General features: G+C 36.4%; 1 protein-coding gene across 7 annotated transcripts in view; it reads left to right on the top strand.

Moving 5' to 3' along the window:
• LOC105491727 (diacylglycerol kinase eta) overlaps nt 1-20,087 on the top strand; it is a 206,070-nt gene that overhangs the window by 159,701 nt on the left and 26,282 nt on the right. For all 7 annotated transcript variants that reach the window (XM_011758376.3, XM_071081436.1, XM_011758386.3 and 4 more), the window contains 8 exons: nt 1,365-1,496; nt 4,960-5,077; nt 6,095-6,205; nt 6,341-6,437; nt 12,524-12,631; nt 15,214-15,327; nt 15,586-15,720; nt 16,887-17,050. In XM_011758376.3, coding sequence (XP_011756678.1) covers nt 1,365-1,496; nt 4,960-5,077; nt 6,095-6,205; nt 6,341-6,437; nt 12,524-12,631; nt 15,214-15,327; nt 15,586-15,720; nt 16,887-17,050 — 979 coding nt within the window. The remainder of the gene's footprint in view (nt 1-1,364; nt 1,497-4,959; nt 5,078-6,094; nt 6,206-6,340; nt 6,438-12,523; nt 12,632-15,213; nt 15,328-15,585; nt 15,721-16,886; nt 17,051-20,087) is intronic.

The following is a 20,087-nucleotide window of genomic DNA, read 5'->3' as shown; positions in this document are numbered from 1 at the left end:
TTCATATGTCTGAGATGTGAGACAGTATATTAATATGATTGATGAGATTATTTATTTAAGAAGAACCAGAAAACATTAATTTAGTTACCTGTAATGGAACATCAGTCTTAGTCATTAGTACACTCCCTGCTTTTTGTCAGAGTTGAACATCAAAAAGTTGTTTTTATGAGAAAATAGCCCAGGAGTCCTATCTATTTTAAAAAGGGGTGCCTGTTCTGTTACTTTACTGCAATGGGACTGGTTTTGAATGAGAGAATAGAGTGTAAAATTAATATAGTTAGCTTGTAATTAGTTTTAGGGAGAGTGAAGATAATTTTTAGAGTATTTTAAAATTGAGTTTGAGAATTACTGTTTCTTAAAAATACCTACCAGTAACTCCTAAATTGGTTAAAGGTACCATTTGCTCTGCATTAACTTGCCTCAGTTTAGAGTTAAATCTTTCTTTTTGTTGTTTACTTTGAGAATAATTATATTTTAGAATAATTTTTCACATGTATTGAACTTTTACAGGAATATGATAGAACTGTTTGGGCAAATCATCATTTTGAATAAATAATTAAGAAGTACAGGAAAAATATGTTAATTTCACTTGAAGATAGATGCTATTTTTCTTCCATTTATTTGTTTATTTATGAGCCAGAGTCTTATTCTGTCACCCAGGCTGGAGTACAGTGATGTGATCATAGCTCACTGTAACCTCAAACTCCTGGGCTCATGTGATCACTCCAGCCTCAGCCTCCCAGGTAGCAGGGACTACAGGTGCATGCCACCATGCCTGGCTAACATTTTTGTAGAGACAGGGTCTCGCTATGTTGCCCAGTCTGGTCTTCAATTCCTGACTTCAAGCGATCCTCCTGCCTCAGCCTCTCAAAGCTCTGGGATTACAGGCATGAGCCACCACACCTAGCCTCTTCCATTTATTGAAGGCAATGTTAAATCATGTTTCATGTGTTTGCTCCGGGAATTACATTAATTAAATTTGATCATTCATTTGATATTTATGAGAAAAGGATTACATGGGTAGGGTGCATTATAACACATGTGTTTCATTTTCAAAAATAAGCAGACTTCAAAAGTTTCATTTATCTTTAAGTGTGAGTTGATCATATTCACATTATGAGTATTAGTGACCTTTAGTTACGGTAGACATCTATTTCTACTGATCTTCTTCTATTTGAGATGAGGAATCAAGACTTCTGATTCCCTCCATGTAAGTCTCAAGAAAATGTAAACAACAGCTATACATAATATTTTCATTTCTACTGATTGATTTAAACATTCTTTTATGTTTTAAATTTGTAGGAACTTGCTTATTTTTATAGCTTTATCATTGTCTCTTTTTAATCTGGACTTTTTGCCAACAGTTAAAACTGCACCTCGGTCTCCAGATGCCCGGGCAAGTCATGGCCATTCCCAAACTGATTCTGTCCCTGGTCCAGCTGTGGCAGCCAGCAAAGAAAACCTCCCTGTGCTCAATACCAGAATCATCTGCCCAGGTAGTACAGATTCTGAAACACTGTGTATTTTTCAGTATTTCTGTGAAAATGTTAAGTATTTATTTCCATTACTGTGGAAACATGTTCTTAAAGATAAATGTTCTTTTAGTAGACTGTTCTTGTTATACTTTCAGTCAGAATCTAGGCCCCTAGATTCTTCCCTGTAGAGCAGTTGCCTAAAAAGTATTAAAACACATGTTTTGGCCGTGCTCAGTGGCTCACGCCTATAATCGCAGCACTTCGGGAGGCCAAGATGGGGAGATCACAAGGTCAGGAGTTTGAGACAAGCCTGGCCAACATGGTGAAACCCTGTCTCTACTAAAAATACAAAAGAATGAGCTGGGTGTGGTGGCGCACACCTGTAATCCTAGCTACTCAAGAGGCTGAGGCAGGAGAATTGCTTGAACTCAGGAGGTGGAGGTTGCAGTGAGCTGAGATCGCATCACTGCACTCCAGCCTGGGAGACAGAGTGAGACTCCGTCTCAGAAAACAAACAAACAAACAACAAAAAAACCACACGTGTTTCTGGGTCCTGCCGTGAGAAATTTTGGTTTGGTAGTTCTGGAGTGGAGTCCAGGAATCTGCATTTACTAAGTTCCCAAAGTAAGTCTGAACTTACGTTCTACTACTTCTTAAGCTTTCCTTTTGGTGTTTTTTAGTCAGCATTCTGCTGAATCCTTTTGGTTTTAAGCCGTAAGTCTCTCTGTAGTCATTTTTAGACAACATTGATGTAAATTATTCATAATTTTGGATTAGGCAATGATTTCTTCGATATGATAAGCACACACCACAAAAGACAAATAAATTGGACTTTACCAAAATTAATAGTATTGTGATTCAAAGGACACTATTGAGAAAGTGAAATGACAACTTAAGAATTTACAAATAATATATCTGATAAAGGTCTAGTATCCAGAACATATAAAGAACTCTTAAAATTCAACAATAAAAAGGTAAATATCTTGCTTTTAAAATGGGAAAGGAATCTAAATAGACATTTTCCCAAAGAAGATACACAAATAGCCAATAAATACACGAAAGGATGCTCAACATCATTAGTCACCGGGGGAATGCAAATTAAAACCATAACGAGTTGCCCCTTTATGCCACTAGGATAACTGTGATCAAAATAGACAGATGATAACAAATATTGGCAAAGATGTGAAGAAATTAGAACTTTCATACATTGGTGGTAGGAATGTAAAATGGTGCAGCCATTTTAAGAATAGTTTCACAGTCCCGCAAAAAGTTAAACATAGAGTTTACATGTAACCCAACAATTTTACTACTAGGTATACACCCAAGAGAATTGAAAATACATGTCTACACAAAAACTTGTACGTGACTATTTATAGCAGGATTCACAATAGTCCCAAAGTGGAAGCAACCCAAACATCCATCAGTTGAATGGATAAACAAAAGTGATATATTCACACCATGGAATATTACCTACCCATTAGAAAGAATGGAGCACTGATACATGCTATATAGAAACACTATGGAAAGTGAACCTAGAAGCCAAATGTAATATGACTGCGTTTGTATGAAATGCGCAGAATAAGCATGAAAGTAGATCGTGGTTCCCAAGGAACTGGAGGTGAGGTGATCGATGGAATGGAAAATAACAGCTAGTGGGTGCACCATTACTTTGCAGGGAAACGAAAAGGTTTTAGAATTAATAGTGATGGTTGCACAACTTTGTGTATATAATACAAACAACTGAATTATCTAAAAACTTTAAAAGGGTTAATTTTATAATATATCAATTGTATCAGAATAGAAATATTAAAAGAGAAAAAGAAAGATCAGTCTGGAACAAACTGGTTCTGGAAAGGCCTTCAGATTTAGAAGCTGTGTTCCTATTCCAACTAGGAACCTTGGGATAACCCCTCTGGAATAAAGTTGAAGAATATGGCTAACCCTAAAACATCTTAGATAATATTAACACTTGGCTTGGCTGGGCACGGTGGCTCACGGCTGTAATCCCAGCACTTTGGGAGGCCAAGGCAGGCAGATCACCTGAGGTCAGGAGTTTGAGACCTGGCTAACATGGTGAAACCCCGTCTCTACTAAAAATACAAAAATTAGCCAGGCATGCTGGCACACTCCTTTAATCCTAGCTACTTGGGAGGCTGAGGCAGGAGAATCCCTTGAACCCGGGAGGCAGAGGTTGCAGTGATCCAAGATCATGCTACTATACTCCAGCCTGGGCGACAGAGTGGGACTCTGTCAAAAAAAAAAAAAAAAAAAGGGAGGAAGGAAGATATTATTAACACTTTCCTCTGGGGCAGCTGGAGTGTGGCTCTCACCTCTCCAAACTGTTCTTTATGCTTACTAAATTTATTGTTTTCTTCATTCATTTACTTGTTTAGACATAAAGGAAATTGGCATAAAGAAGTATGCCACAGTATATTCAAAACTATGTCATTAAACGAAAGAACAAAATTCATTGTATTTGATAATCGCCTAAACATTAAAATAATGAATGATAATAATTCCCTAAGAAGAGCATAGTGCTGAGGAAAGGAATGTTTGCTAAAGAAAGGACTTGCTGGGCATGGTGGCACATGCCTGTAGTCCCAGCTACTTGGGAGACTGTGGTGGGAGGATTGCTTGAACCCCGGGAGATCGAGGCTGCAGTGAGCTGTGATCGCACCATTGCACTCCAGCCTAGGTAACAGAGTGAGACTCATCTCTAAAGAAGATGAAAAGAAAAAGAAGGAACTTGTGTTTCTAATTTCCTCGTGTTTCCCTTGTTCTTGTAGGTCCCTATTAGTTTGTCTCCTCTCCAGACTTTAGTGCTTCTAGCTTTCATATTGGGTTGAGTAGATCATAAAATTCATTAGCTTTGAATACTGTAACAGTTAGAAAACTAGTTGGAAAGCATGGTGAAATAAGTTTGAAGTAAGATAGAGGCTTTATTTTTTATATTTAATACTATATTCTAAAATTTACAGATACCTACTTTAATACTTTACTACTTATTCTTAAAACTAACAGTGAGTCTTCACCTTAATACATCTCTTAGTATTTTAAATTGAGTATCATTATCTATGGTTTGAGAATATTGAAGTGATAACTACATGACATTTTGGGTAATTCCACCTTTATTGTAAATTCCTTACAGACTTAATACCATCTTTGCGATAACAAAGGAAGTAACATGTATTTGTTATAGAATTATTTGTTATAGAATTATTGGGATGGTAAATGGAAAAGTGTCACAAAGCCATTCCTATTTAGATCCTTCTCTCCTTAATTCTTTATATATATAGATCCTTGGAAGTGTCGAATGCCTTGTATTCACAAATGTCATTGTTCTTAATTTTGATTAATGAGAAGAGTAGGCACTGAAAACCATGCTTTTAAAAGTAAGATATTTGACATTAGGCCTGCATGGACTGGTTCTTTCTCTGTTTTTTTCTTAACACGCGATCCCATCTGTATTTGTTTTTCTGTCCAGGTTTAAGAGCAGGACTGGCTGCCTCTATTGCTGGGAGTTCAATTATCAACAAAATGTTACTAGCAAACATTGATCCTTTCGGCGCCACGCCGTTTATTGACCCGGATCCAGATTCCGTGTAAGAAAATGCTTTTGCAAATATTTTGTTTGGGTTCTTCTTGTTTCTTTTCAACATGAATTGTCACATTTTACACGTATTACAATAAATAGGGTCCCATGTATAAAAAGGATGATCAGAAAATTACAAAAGTTGATCATGCCAAGCACATGGAGACCTTTAAAATTCAGTGGTCTCCATGGTCTGTCCCTGAGGTAGGTCCTTTTCCAGCCGGCCCGTTCTCTCTGAGAGCAACCCTCTGGCAAAGGAAGGGACCAATAAATAGAACTGATGCTATTCCCTTTACCTCCTTTCTTCTCAGTCTTGCCAGATCTGTCATCTTTCCACGCCAGCTTCTGGGTTTACTTATTTTGGGAATCTTTTGGCCCACGCTGATCTCTTCCCTTCTTAAGACTCCTACAATTCTTTGGCAGCTCAAGATATACTTTCTTTTACTTCCTTTTTAAATTTTGCTTTTGTTATATCATTTCTGTAATGACATTCCTCAAGGACAGTACCATATTTTAAACGTTCCGAAACACCTAGAAGAATGGATTGGATCTAGTACTTTTTTGCTCAATAAATATTTGTCCATTATTAAGCGTAGAAGTGGAGGAGACTTTCTAACGATAAACAAAAAAAAAAAGAGAGAGAGAATTGGCACCTGACTGTAAGGCCTTCCCATAATCATCTGCATTTTTCTGTGTAGTGAGGAACTTATGTAGAAATAGAACTAAGATAATAATAAAAAAAAAAGAAATAGAACTAAGATTTTGTTACAGTTAGAGAAAATCACACCATAATTGTGTGTCTGTTTTGCCTTGCTCACCATCCCTTTATGTCACATGTACCAGAAATTGAACACATGTCCTGTGGTTGTAGACATGACACAGGAATAGGAAGTGATTAGTGCTAAGTTTTACAATCTGCTATAAGGAATGGAAGCTTAAATGGTTTTAAGTACTGTCTTGTGTACAAATTGTAATTGTTGTAATGAATCTGAAATTGACTTTGATGTACTTTTCCCTATGATCATAGAGATGGATATTCAGAAAAATGTGTCATGAACAATTACTTTGGGATTGGATTAGATGCAAAAATTTCATTAGAATTTAATAATAAAAGAGAGGAGCACCCTGAAAAATGCAGGTAATTTTAGTAAAAGTAATAATGCTATTACATAAAGGTAATTTTTTCTTCATTTATTATCTCTTTTGCTTGCTTTGCCTTTAAGGAGTAAATAAATAAAATGTCCTGAAATTACCTGCCAATATTTATTTTCAGGAGCCGAACTAAAAACTTGATGTGGTATGGAGTGCTTGGAACCCGGGAGTTATTACAGAGATCGTACAAGAATTTAGAACAAAGGGTTCAACTTGAGGTAAGTTCATCTTCAAGTAAAGATATCTCATATTATCTTACTTGAAAAAAAATCATCTTGGAGCTAATTTGACCTAAATGCATTTTGATTAGCGATTAAATAAATATACAAGGGAAAAATGAATGTGATTATCAACTTTGTACTAAAGGAAGTATATACACAGGATATGAATGACACACTTAATTATCATCATCATTAGTTCCTGAAATTGGGGCTACTCTGGAGTTGTGGTGCCCCATGTAAAAGTGGAGCCAAGGGAGCACATTTATAGGAGAGGGTTTTTAATGGATTTAAGCTTCCAAATTCTGACCCAATTCTGTAATAACCAAAGTTTCGCAAATCCCTGAAAATAACATTTGAAGTAAATAGAATCTTTTAATTTAAATGTACATTTATTTTTTGCTCCAATTATTGCTAACGACAAGTAAAATTAAAAGAGATTTTGAGCATTTAAATGTTTTACTGTTTTTAACTAATTTAAATAGGAAATTAAGGACAGAAAAAGTTATTTTATCTCTTCCAACAACACAAACAACAAGGCTGGGGATATGGCTCTGAAAAGAATATTAATTTCTGTGAATTTTATTTTCTTTTACCTTTGATCCAGGACTCACTGTTGATGCTGATGGGCATGTCTTCCCTATTTTGTATCTTTTTATAACCATATATTTTTAATTAAAGCATATCATACATATACAGAATTATAAAATCTTAAGTCTACAACTCAACAAAATAAACAGAGCATTATTATTTGGGGTATTATCCAAACACTGCAGTGTTGACTAATGAGGTGTCTGTAGCTCATTCTTTATCAACTATATTTCCTAGTCAAGATGAGCCTATTATGCTTTTCACTCTAAACATACAGCTGTATGATCAGCTGGTTTGATTTATTATTGCTTCTAAGATTTAAGATAGACTTACTGGATAAAAAGGTACAAAATCAGGAAGGTTTACATTTTGTAAATGCTATCCTTGACACCCCAGGCCCAGGTCAGCTTAGGTACCCTACTAATCATGTAATCATTCCTTTTCTTCTTCATATACCCTGGTTGGCCACACTTTTTTTTTTTTTTTTTTTTTTTTTTTTTTTTTTTTTTTTTTTTTGATGGAGTCTCGCTCTGTCACAGCGTGATCTTGGCTCACTGCAACCTCCGCCTTCTGGGTTCAAGCGATTCTCCTGCCTCAGCCTTCCAAGTAGCTGGAACTACAGGCATGCACCACCACTCCCAGCTAATTTTTGTGTTTTTAGTGTAGATGGGTTTTCACCATGTTTGCCAGGATGGTTTCCATCTCTTGACCTCGTGGTCCGCCCACCTCGGCCTTCCAAAGTGCTGGGATTACGGGTGTGCCCCACCGCGCCCGGCCTGGCCACACTCAAGGACACATAGGAGGTTGTTTTTATCTTTGCTATCTCCAGTGTTTAGCACAGTACTGGCCCTGTTTTGAGGGGGAAATGGATGGCTAAGTGATCACTTTAGCATAATTCATTAAGTGCTGTGATCAAGCATAGCCAGCTATCTTTAAGGGTTGAAAAACTAGCTGGATCTGAGTGACTGGATGGTCTTAGTTCCTGGAAGAGCCTCAGCTCTTCAGAAATAGGATTAGTAACCTCTTCTACTGGTGGTCCAGATTTTGAACAAGATATCTTATTTCCACAGCTGCTTTGTACTCTTCTTTTGAAAAGGTTCTAAATCTTTTTTGAGTTGTAGACACCTTTGGCATTCTGGTGGAAATAGAGACCCCTTCTCAAAATATTGTTTTCAAATGCACTATATGAAATACAGACTTACAAAAGAAGACTTACCAATAATATTAAAATAAATTAACAACATATTTTTATGTTTCTAAAGAATAATATATGTGTTTCATCATTACCGTATCAAATAAAAATCTAATGGCATGCCTAATAAATACCATAACTTCAAAGTAATGATGAACTTATATGACAAGATATCTGAAACATCTATAATGTAATATAAAAATGTCTCATTTCTATTGATGATGGAATCACATGTGTTACTAATGCCTTTTTCCCCCTACATTTATAATTGAGGGCAATGCTAAACTTCAGAGGTTAGTGAACATAAAGATACGGATTTTTACCAGGAAGTTAATAAATCGCCTGAATCTATCCATGGACTCCTGGTTTCTGAACCTTAAGTTAAGAACACTTAATGTAGATGTATATGTTAAATGATAAAAAAGGTAAATAAAATGAGTAAAACAAGATAAATGAAAACATATTAATATACATAAAAATAAAGTAGAAAAAGTAGAGCATTCTTTGCCATAGTTAACAAAAAATCCGTAATAATAAAGTAAATCAAAAAGATACGTTCTACTTCTAAGGACGGTGGAAGGCCTGTTGTCTAAAGAGTCATATATCTGATGATGGTTCACTCGGGATAAAGGTGGAAAAGAGAGACCCACACTTTGGGAGGCTCTTTTCAGAGAGATGCCTTCACCAGTGGCCCTCCTTTTTGCTTATTACTCTTACCTTTTTCCTCAGCTAAGTTTTCCTTCCCCTATTCTGTTGTGGATATGGAACAAGATTGACTTCATGTCCTAACTTTAAATTTGTGCAGAACAAAGACTTTGACTTTGGTTTCCCTATACACGAAATTGATAAAATAATGATTTTGTGCAAACCATAAATAAATGAGCCTAAGGTACTGTAAATCACAGTGTAAATAGAAAAGAACTGTACAAATACAAACTTTGTTTCCCAAGCCACATTATCAGTGATTCTGATATATACCCAACTTTGAGAAATCTGGAGTGAGATTCAGAATCCTTTTGACAATGCTGGGAATTCCAGAAATGTGAAATAACATCACAGTATCATATTTTGCTACTTTTAGAGTAGAAATACCTTTCACATGTAAATGGAAGAATTGTATTAAAATTTCAAACATTTTTCATAAGAAGGATGATTTTTTTGCCCATAATATACCTAATTTACATGGGTCAAGCAGCCTGTTCTATTTGTTAACTGAAATGATAATTATATATTGCTTCAAATCCTGTAAGTACTAAAATACGTGAAGAAAAACAAATAACTTTAAATAATAGCCTTCATCTGTAGGCTATAATGAAATATGTGATTGAGAACAAATAGTTGTCTAATTCACATTTTTAGTTATTTCAAATCTTCCCATAATCTGTATCTTTTTAAAAAACAAAATAAATTTAGTTTATTATGTTAATAGTAATTTCTACCTTTAATTCATTTCCGTAATAACTAGTTGTAACTACTTTTTAAATCATTTTGAATGAAGTTTACTATATGCCTTCTACATATCACCTTTAATTCTTAACAACTCATGAGGGTAGGTATTATTCAGTTCAAAAGAGTAAAGGCATTGCTTAATTTCAAACAGCTGATAACTGGAAGAGCCAACATTTCAAATCCAGTGTTTTTTCCATAAGACAATTTGTAATTATAACTGAAGAAGGAAATCTACTGACTTCCCACGTGTGTTCTAGGTGCTTTTCTTTACCTTATCTCATTGGCCTCACTGTGTCCTAAGAATTGTTAGCCCATTTTACAGATGAGCAAAGCAAAGCTCTGAAAGCTTAAGGGACTTACCCAAATACTAAGTGACAGAATTCAATCCAGCTCCACCATCTTCCCTCCATATCAGATTGTCCGGTCAAAGGAGCAGAGAAAACAGACACTAATAAGAAAAAATATATAGCTGCAGTTTTGTAGCATTTTGCAACATCGTGAACCACAAACAGAAACATGGGATGGCTAGGCGGCCAGCTCTGTAATCCCAGCTACTTGGAAGCCTGAGGCAGGAGGATGGTTTGAGCCCAGGAGTTCATGACTGCAGTAAGCTATGATGGCACCACTACTTGCCAGCCTGGGCGACAGAGCAAGACCCCATCTCTCAAAAATAATAAATAAAAATAATGGATATTTGGGGCTATTGGAAATATTTTTTAAAAGTTTAACACTCCTGAAGTTTTTCCTGGATTTAAGAAACTTTTGAATCATGTGAATTTGTTAATTTGTTGAATCTGTATTCCTCATATTTTTCCTATAAGACTCTATAAAATGGGCATTAATCAGTTAGATTTAGGTGTGTGGCTTAATATATGCATGTTCAGTTCAGCACTACACTTGGGACTTCCTTCTGAAAATGTTCATTGTTTTCCATACCATGTTTGCAAATAAAGTGCATCCATTTGGAAAATCTTTTTAAAATATTTCTTTTATATTTACAGATAGTATTTTTCCCCATTTTCTTTGTTAGTCATGATTTCAAGCAGCTTTTTCTAAAGCACATAAAGATATCTGTTTAATGTATTGAGTTGAGAAAAAGTTTATTATTCTGTTAAGTATTTCATATTTATTCATTGAACAAATATACATTGAGTACCAATTATGTGCCAGACACACCCACGGGTGCATGGACCTTTGAATGTGAAAAGCTAAACCTGCTAATGGTTAACACTGTGTTTTCATGAAAAAGAAAAATAGGAATTGTGAAAAATGCCCGTGAAGGTAAATCAGCCAATCCTGGCCTTCATCCATTACACCATTCCAATAAGCCAGTAACCCTGAGGTCTTCCCAAGAACTGACTTTGGCTGAATTAGCAAACACAAGCTTCTATGTGATTCTGATGGTGAACGTTTTTTGCAGTACTTGGGGATGAGATTAACCTCCTATACGCCCCCACTAAGCTCTTATTCTTCCCCGTCCTCAGATTCACAGAGCAGAGAAGTCTCTTACGAGGTCATCTTGGACCAGCTGTAACAATTTCCAGATGTTTGCTGGTCTCTGCCCTGGATTTTCACCAGTTTACGTGGGGAATCAGAACCTCACTACTGAATAGACATTAAAGAAAATATTGGTACTCTTGACATTGAGACCTTTTCCTTCCATCTTCCCTAAACCCAAACCATCCCAGACCAGTGGGACTTAATGCTCTTTTCAATAAGATGTCCCATTACAGAAATTCTTCCCCTCACCTTGGTTTCTACCCTAGAACAAATTATTCTGTCACAGTCTCAGAAATACAGTTTATTTCTTTCTGTTGGGAAATCATTTTTACTGGGCATTAAAATGTAATCTTTAAGAAGCTATGTTAATTATTTTTAATATAAGAATTATTTAATGAAAATATAGCATCCGTTGTAGGTGTGACATCTGCAAGCTCTTCTCTTTTAAAATGAAGGCTTAAACATTTCCACTGGATTTAAATGTTCACTTAGAAAAATGTCAAGTGGTTTGGTTTAAATGTTAATTAAAATAATAAGTATGATCCTCATAAAACGTGTGTAACATAATTATGATCATTTTCTTGAGTAATGTTTAAAAAATTAGTTTCATAACTGATTGTCTCCTTAATAGCCAACTAGGCTTTTTTTAAGAGTTAATAGAATAAACAGCATTAATTGAAATTAATTTAAGAAACAACATTTATGAGAGAAGGTAACAGTTCTGCTTCTACTCAGTAAAAATGTATTCACATCCCTTCACCAGCCATATCCTTTTTTGCCATTTACATGGTAATTTACTTTTCATTTAAGTGATTAATGAGAAAGTAAGGACTGCAAGGAGCTTTCCGAGATGCATATATTTTTGCTTGACTTTGGTTCTAACTACTTGAAGTACTCAGCTTTGAGTTTCATCAGTCCCCAGGTGGTTGTAGAGCCCCAGCAATGTATGAGGGACTGTGAGAAGGGCTAAGTGAGATGGTTAGGATCAACTTGCTCTTACCCATCCTGCTTTCAAAAAGATGCCTAAAATAAGTGCATAGAGGACCACAATGCAGGTGCAAGTACATAAGAGGCCCGAAAATGACTCGAGAAAAGGACTGTCTGGTTTTGGAGGAAAGAGGTAAAACATTTTTTAAAAAATCAGTTTTTTGTAATAACTTCTGCTATAGTTATTTATACTTCAATTTTTTTTAATTAAAAAGTAAGATAAATGATTTGGTAATGTGTAGAGAGCAGGCATTACCAACACACTCTGCTCCATTGTCCTTCATCTTTAGTGTTTTAGTATCTTCCAAACTAGTGGTTCTGCTCTTTTTATCAAATCTCTACTTTTTTTTTTTTTTTTACCTTACAGTGTGATGGGCAATATATTCCTCTTCCCAGCTTGCAAGGCATAGCTGTGTTGAACATTCCCAGCTATGCTGGAGGCACTAACTTTTGGGGTGGAACTAAAGAGGATGATGTAAGTAATGGGAGTAAATAGTTGGTTTCCTCAAAAATAATTATATCACTGGAATAACTGGCTTTTTTAAATGTGCTATTGAATAGTAATTTAATTTCATGTTAAGTATTTTGCATTGGGAAAATGAGGCATGGAATAGATTTATTTAGGATTTTATTGTAACAGTCTCTTGTGGATGTCCTCTAACTTTTCTCATGTTGAAGATACAGATATCTGTATCTTGGGATGGATGTCACAGTTTTCTGGAAGAACATTAAAGGATCTGCTTTTGGAAAGTAGATTTATGAAATAAGGAAGGGAAGATTTTACTTTTTAATTTTATACCTGCATCTATTTTCTATCGCTGCTATAACAAGTTAACACAAATTTAGCCACCTCGCACACATTTATCATCTTACAGTTGTATATGATGGGAGACTGGCACAGTCTTACTGGGCTAAAATCAAGGTGTCAGCTGGGCTGTTGCCTTCCGGAGGCTCTAGGGGAGACCCTACTTCCTTGTCTTTGGAGCATCTAGAGGCTGCCCACATTCCCCTCCATCTTCAAAGCCAGCAAAGGCAGGTTGAATCCTTCTCACGTGGCATCTCTCTGATCTCTGCTGCTCCCTCTTCCACTTTTAATGACCACTGTGATTACATTGGGCCCGCCTAGATCACCCAGGATCATCCCCATCTCAAGGCTGTTTATTTAATCCCATCTGCAAAGTTCCTTTTGCTATGTAAGGTAACAGATTCACGGGTTTGGGGGATTAGGGCATGGACATTTTAGGGGGCAGAGAGGGGACATTATTCTGTCTACAACAATACCTTTTGGCACTTTTAATTTTCTTTCTTTTTTTTTTTTTTTGAGACATAGTCTCACTCTGTCGCTCAGGCTGGAGTGCAGTGGCACAATCTCGGCTCACTGCAACCTCCACCTCCCAGGTTGAGACAGTTCCCCTGCCTCAGCCTCCTGGGTAGCTGGGACTACAGGCATGCACCACTACGCCTGGCTAATTTTTGCATTTAGTTTCACTATGTTGGCCAGGGTGGTCTCGAACTCCTGACCTCAGGTGATCCACCCACCTCAGCCTCCCAAAGTGCTAGGATTACAGGGATGAGCCACTGCATCCAGCCTCAGTACTTTTAATTTTCTAAACTTGCGTGTGTATATATTTTTTTATTTTCAGAAATATCAAGAGGGCTCATTTGGCCGATCAGGTTTAGGGCTATTTTTGTTTTTCTTTTCATACTTTTCTATATTAAAAAAGAAGAAAACACAACCTTACAAATGTAATTGTTGTGAAAAGAATGAAAGAGAGGGCACAATTATCAAAGTATGTATATATCAGTAAAAATGAGAAGTGTGATCACAGTCTTTATTTGAAGAGTCACATCCATTGATTTTCAGTTTATGATATAACTATATAATGGTTCCTACTGATCTATTTTTCTCAAAGATCTTAAATGGACAGGTAGGGATTAAAGTATAAGATCAATTGGAAAGTATTTGTAATTTTCATAACATAAATATATTCCAGTCCTATTTGAGTATAAGAACATCTTTTGTCTGCTTGTCACTATTAAGTATTTTGAAGGGGAGAAATCAGTGAGATTAAGATAAATAAAGCCAACATTCCTTGAACACCTACTAGGTAGTCCGACAATGTTCTAAGAGCTTCACATTCATTATTTAATATCCACATTGCTTATTTGATTTTTACCACTGAAGAATCTAAGGCATAGTTTCCAGTTAGTACTAGCAGAGACAGGGTTTAAATTCAGGCAGTATAATAAAAAAAATTACAAGAAATCATCACTGTTAGCAACTTTGTGTCCTGATATTTTCAGTGAAAGTTTTAATTAGCTTACTACTTTATACAGAAAATTGTTTCAGATGCATATTATTTATGATATGGTAAAAGAGAGAGTAAAAATGATTAGGTAATACAGCCTACATATAAAATTTTAGAGTAAATTAATTTTGTGAAAATGCATCTAATGTAAAGACAAAATAAGTCTGCATAATTTTTATCCTCTGAGGTTTCTATTTGCATACTCTCAAGTTCCCTCAAAAGTTTTGTATTAAAATATAAAGCACATGTGTATATTGCTTGTAAAACCTTGCAAGATTTCCCTTAGAACATAGCAAGTGAACTGGATCATAATTTGCATCTTCATTAACTTTAACCTTATGAAACTCTGTCACCTTTCTAGGAAACTGTATCACCTGTCTAGTTTTTTTTAGATTTTCAAAACCTACATGTATCATCTTATTAACACATTTGAATTACGTATGAACATGTATTTAACATGTTTTATTCCAAGATGAATCATTTAGAAATATATTAGTTAACTGGTCCAAAGAGTAGCTTAATGAGAGATATGAGTAGTATATCCATGTATGTTTGAAAACTCTTTTTAAAGTTATGTTTATTGTAAGTCATCTTCAGGGATTTTTTTATTGGATTATTTCCTAATAATATTTACTTAAATATATTATTAAATATATTAAAATTAATATATATATATAGCAGTTTACATTGCTCGATGTGCTCTTCCCCTAAACATTCAGTAGAAGTGCAATGTAGTTTTTCCTTTCAGATATTTGCTGCACCGTCATTTGATGACAAGATCCTGGAAGTTGTAGCAATATTTGATAGCATGCAAATGGCAGTTTCAAGGGTCATTAAACTGCAGCATCATCGAATAGCCCAGGTTGGTTTCTCTCATCAAACCTGACTGCACTTCTTGGGCTAAGGAGGGTTGAGGGAATCTATTCTAAATGACTCCTACACTGGATATTCATCTATAATATTCAGACTTCGTTGTCCTATCAGTTTTTACCATGTCATTTATAAATGATAAAGCATAATATTCTATCCTATAGAATAGTCTAATACTCAAGCCTGTATATAGATTTAGTGTCATTTTCTCCAAATGATTCGTACTGTAAAATAATTTGTTTTATTTCAGTGCCGTACAGTAAAAATCACTATATTTGGTGACGAAGGAGTCCCAGTGCAAGTGGATGGTGAAGCATGGGTTCAGCCTCCAGGGATTATCAAAATTGTGCACAAAAACAGAGCACAAATGCTAACAAGGGACAGAGTATGTAACAAAAACATTCTTCTAGAATATTGTCAGGTTTTTAAAGACTCTGAGATCGTTATGAAAAAATAGAAAACTAAAACATTTAAATTGTCTGTTAAATCTGACATTTAGGTCTTGGTGGTTTGAAATATGAACAAATATTTATTTATTTATTTAAGTAGGAGTTTATTTTTTAGAGCCATTTTAGATTTACAGAAAAATTGGGCAGAAAGTAAAGAGAATTCAAATTATGTTCCTATATACTTCCTCCTCCCCCTTCTTCCCTACACATGTAAATTCCCCTATTAACATCTTGCATTAGTGTGGCACATCTGTTAAAACTGCTGAGTCAATACTGATTGGTTATTATTAACTAAAGTCCATAGTTTCCATTACTCTTTGAGTTGTACATCTGTGGGTTTGGACAAAGATATAATCACTTGTATTCACCATTGCAGTATCATACAAAATTATTTCACTGCCCTAAAAATTCCTTGTGGTCTACCTACTCATCCCTCCCTCCCTCACCCTTACTCCGGGCAATCATCGATTTTTTTTTTTTTTTACTGTCTCTATTATTTTCTTTTTCACAGAATGTGTGTTTTCAATTAAGGTCAATCTTTATCAAAGAAGACTGCTAATATTTGCCCCATCTAGTATATATAAAATAGTAAAGATTAAAGAATAAATTGAAGCAATAGTAAAGATTGAAGCATGAAATCTTTTTTGTGTGTGTTTGTTTTTTTGCTTTTGTTTTGAAACAGTCCTGCTTCATTGCACATGCTGAAGTACAGTGGTATGATCATAGCTCACCACAACCTTAAACTCCTGGGCTCAAGCAATCCTTCTACCTCAGCCCAGCTAATTTTTTTTAAAAAATTCTTTTTTGTAGAGATGAGGTCTCACTATGTTGCCCAGGCTGGTCTCCAACTCCAGGCCTCAAGTGATCATCCCGCCTTCAACTAATCTCTTTTTTAGCTTTTAAATGATGTATTCATGATCATTGACTGCACTACTTTTCATGTGTTGCAGTACATTGGAAAACTTTGAAATGTCTTTTTTATACTTGTGATTTATTTGAGGAGTCATTAGAGAAAAAGCAATTGTAGTTTTATTAAAGTACACATTTACTTGGACCTCTGAGTTCAAAACTAACAATTCATTACAATATTGATTTTAAATAGGCCTTTGAGAGCACTCTGAAATCTTGGGAAGATAAGCAGAAGTGTGATTCTGGTAAACCAGTTCTCCGAACCCATTTGTACATCCATCATGCCATTGACTTAGCAACGGAAGAGGTGTCGCAGATGCAGCTGTGCTCCCAGGCTGCAGAGGAGCTCATTACTAGGTAGGGGGCTCTGCTGGCTTTTCAGGCTGCGGGAACTCTGGTCTCAGCTAATTTTTGGTTTTTTAATCTTAACACATTGTTTCAGTAGTGGTATCAAAAAGAGATGCAATTACTCTTCTTCGCACAGCACTCTTTCCATTATTGCTTATTTCTCCATTTTATATATAGTCTTCACACTATACTGCCCACTGACATGTTGCCTTCTAATTACTAATTAAATGTTTATGGAATGGAGAGGGAAGTCTAAACACTAATCCTGTTCCAGGGGAGAGTCAGGAGCAAAAAGAATAAACAGACTTCAAAAAGCAGTTTCAGACAAGATATTAGAGATATTTTGAGACCACACATAAATTAATTTCAATAGACAGGAGATAAAACACAAGTCCTATGAGTATTAAACAAATAAAAATCACTATGACCAGGGAAAACTTCAGAGGGGAGGAGGGATCATAGGCCTGTGTCTTACTTCCTCTTCACTTGAGTCTTATCTACCAAATGGGGTTAATAAGAGCTGTTTCACGAGGGTGTGTGAGGATTAAATGAGACTCTAGGGGTGAGTGCTATAAGCACATTGTATTAGTCCATTTTCATATGTCTATGAAGAAATACCTCAGACTGGGTAATTTATAAAGAAAAACGGGTTTAAAGCCAGGCACAGTGGCTCACTCCTATAATCCCAACAGTTTGGGAGGCTGAGGCAGGTGGATCACTTGAGGTCAGAAGTTCGAGACCAGCCTAGCCAACATGGTGAAACCCTGTCTCTACTAAAAATACAAAAATTTGCTGGCTGTGGTGGTAGGCACCTGCAGTCCCAGCTTCTTGGGAGGCTGAGGCAGGAGGATCACTTGAACCTGAGTGGTGGAAGTTGCAGTGAGCCAAGATCATGCCACTGCACTGCAGCCTGGATGACAGAGTGAGACTCTGTCTCCAAAAAAAGAAAAAATAAAAAGAGGTGTAATAGACTCACAGTTGCACATGTCTGGGGAGGCCTCATAATCATGGCAGCAGGCAAAGGAGGAGCAAAGGCACGTCTTACATGGCAGCAGGCAAGAGTGTGTGTGCAAGGGAACTGCCCTTTATAGAGCCATCAGATCTTGTGAGACTTAGTCACTATCACGAGAACAGTACAGAAAAAACTCACCCCCATTATTCAGTTACCTCCCACTGGTCTCTCCACCGACATATAGGGATTATGGGAGCTACAATGCAAGATGAGATTTGGGTGGGGACACAGCCAACTGACATCACACATCATGTCTGGCATATTGAGTGCTCTGTGCACAGTAACTTTAGATTCTTCCCACATCTTCATCTGGTCACTGATAAAAATGTTGAAAAAGAAAAGAAGGAAAGCAAAGCTCAGTGGTTTCAGGGGCTAACTCACATCTTTCCTCCTCTCTACTATTTGCCATCTGCTCCCCTCCCATTCCTTACTCTACTCTTCTAATATTTATTAGATAGCTAGAATGTACGAGATGTTAGAGACAGAAGAGAAAAGGCATACATCCCCTACTGCTAGATCAACAATCAGAATTAGAATCAAGTCTTACAACTGCAAAATACTGGGCAACTCAGAAGAAAGGGAAGAGAAAATGAATATTTACTCAGCTATACCCACACAGCTGCATTATTTTACATCTCAGCTTCTTATCCATAGGGTTGTTAGTTTTAGAGTAAACACATCTCTTTTAGATACTACAGACAACTTCTGTGGCCTCTAATTTACAGCGTTTTTTGGAAACCAAAATACACTTCCATGTTCTCATCCTGTGAACCATCCAAATAATCTTATCGTAAAAAGGAAGCAGAGGTTGACTAGGCTTGCTTCTGGTCAACACAGTTTGGCTCCCCATCTGTTTTTAAATTTTGCAGATGAAATCAGGCTTACTTGTCTATTTTCAGAATTTATTCATTGACTATGCAAACATATTCCATTTTTGAGCCTCTTCTGTGGGCCAAGCACTGTTTTAGGCTGGAGATACAAGATGATTATTTGACAGCACTACTTAATTGGCTCACAGATTCGTAGGAGGGAGAAATGTGGCCAAAGTGTTGACATGAGGCACACAGTGGACTCTCTAGATACACAGAGGAGGTCAGAGGTAGTGAAGGAGGGCTACCTGGAAGAAGTGACCTTTCAACTGAGTCTTGAGGGAAGAGTAAGAAAAGGAGCAATTTAAGCATGGGAACCAGCCTAGGAAGAGGCCCAGAGGAGTGTGAGTGCATGCTACTTTCAGGAAATCTCAGAGAGTTTGGGGTGACTGAAAGGTTGGCACAGTGTATGCAAGAGTGTGTGGAATGTAGATGAAGAGGTGAGGAGGAGCCAGATCTTTATTGGGCTGTTCTAGAAGTAGTGTGGAGGGGTTTTTTGGGAAGACAGCAAAGCTGGGGCAAGGTGAACACTGAGGATGCTGTAGAAGTTGTCCCTATAAAAAATGATAGACTAAAGCAGTAGAGATAGAAAGGACAAGTGAGATTAAAGACAGTTTAGGATTTAAATTTGGTGAATGGGCATGAATTAGGAGACAGGCTGACCTTAATGTTCTAATGAGTGGCTGGATGATTGTGGGGTGCCTTTGATGGAGTCAGAGGGTTCAGGAAGAGGAGTAGGTGTTAGAAGGAAAATGATGGGTTCCATGTTGGACTTTAGAATTTAAATTACATTAAAAATACCTAGGAGATTCAGTAGGCAATTAGAAATGTTGATCTGAAGTTGATTTATGTCTTTCCCTTTCTCTGAAAATTGGAATAACCTTTATCTATCTCTGTTCTGAAAAACAGCCCGTTCTTCATGATTTCTCAGGGTTGCTGATAGTAGTGCTGAGGTGACATTTGTAAGCCTCTTTGTACCTCAGATATCCATTGTATAATCCTTAAGAATTAAATTATTTTTCTTTACTCTTGGTTCAGTTATATAGGGCTTCGGTCCCTTTTCTTGCTCTACCCTTTCCAGATAGAAAATATTTTTCTATGAAGCTGTCAGAAGCAAAAAAACATTTGAACAGCCCTGCCTTCTTGCTCATCTGCAAGGCTTACA

The sequence above is a fragment of the Macaca nemestrina genome, chromosome 16, assembly GCF_043159975.1.
Source record: "Macaca nemestrina isolate mMacNem1 chromosome 16, mMacNem.hap1, whole genome shotgun sequence".
Lineage (NCBI taxonomy): Eukaryota > Metazoa > Chordata > Mammalia > Primates > Cercopithecidae > Macaca > Macaca nemestrina.
The sequence above is the reverse complement of the archived record's forward strand: the minus strand, read 5'-3'. Positions and strand labels throughout refer to the sequence as shown.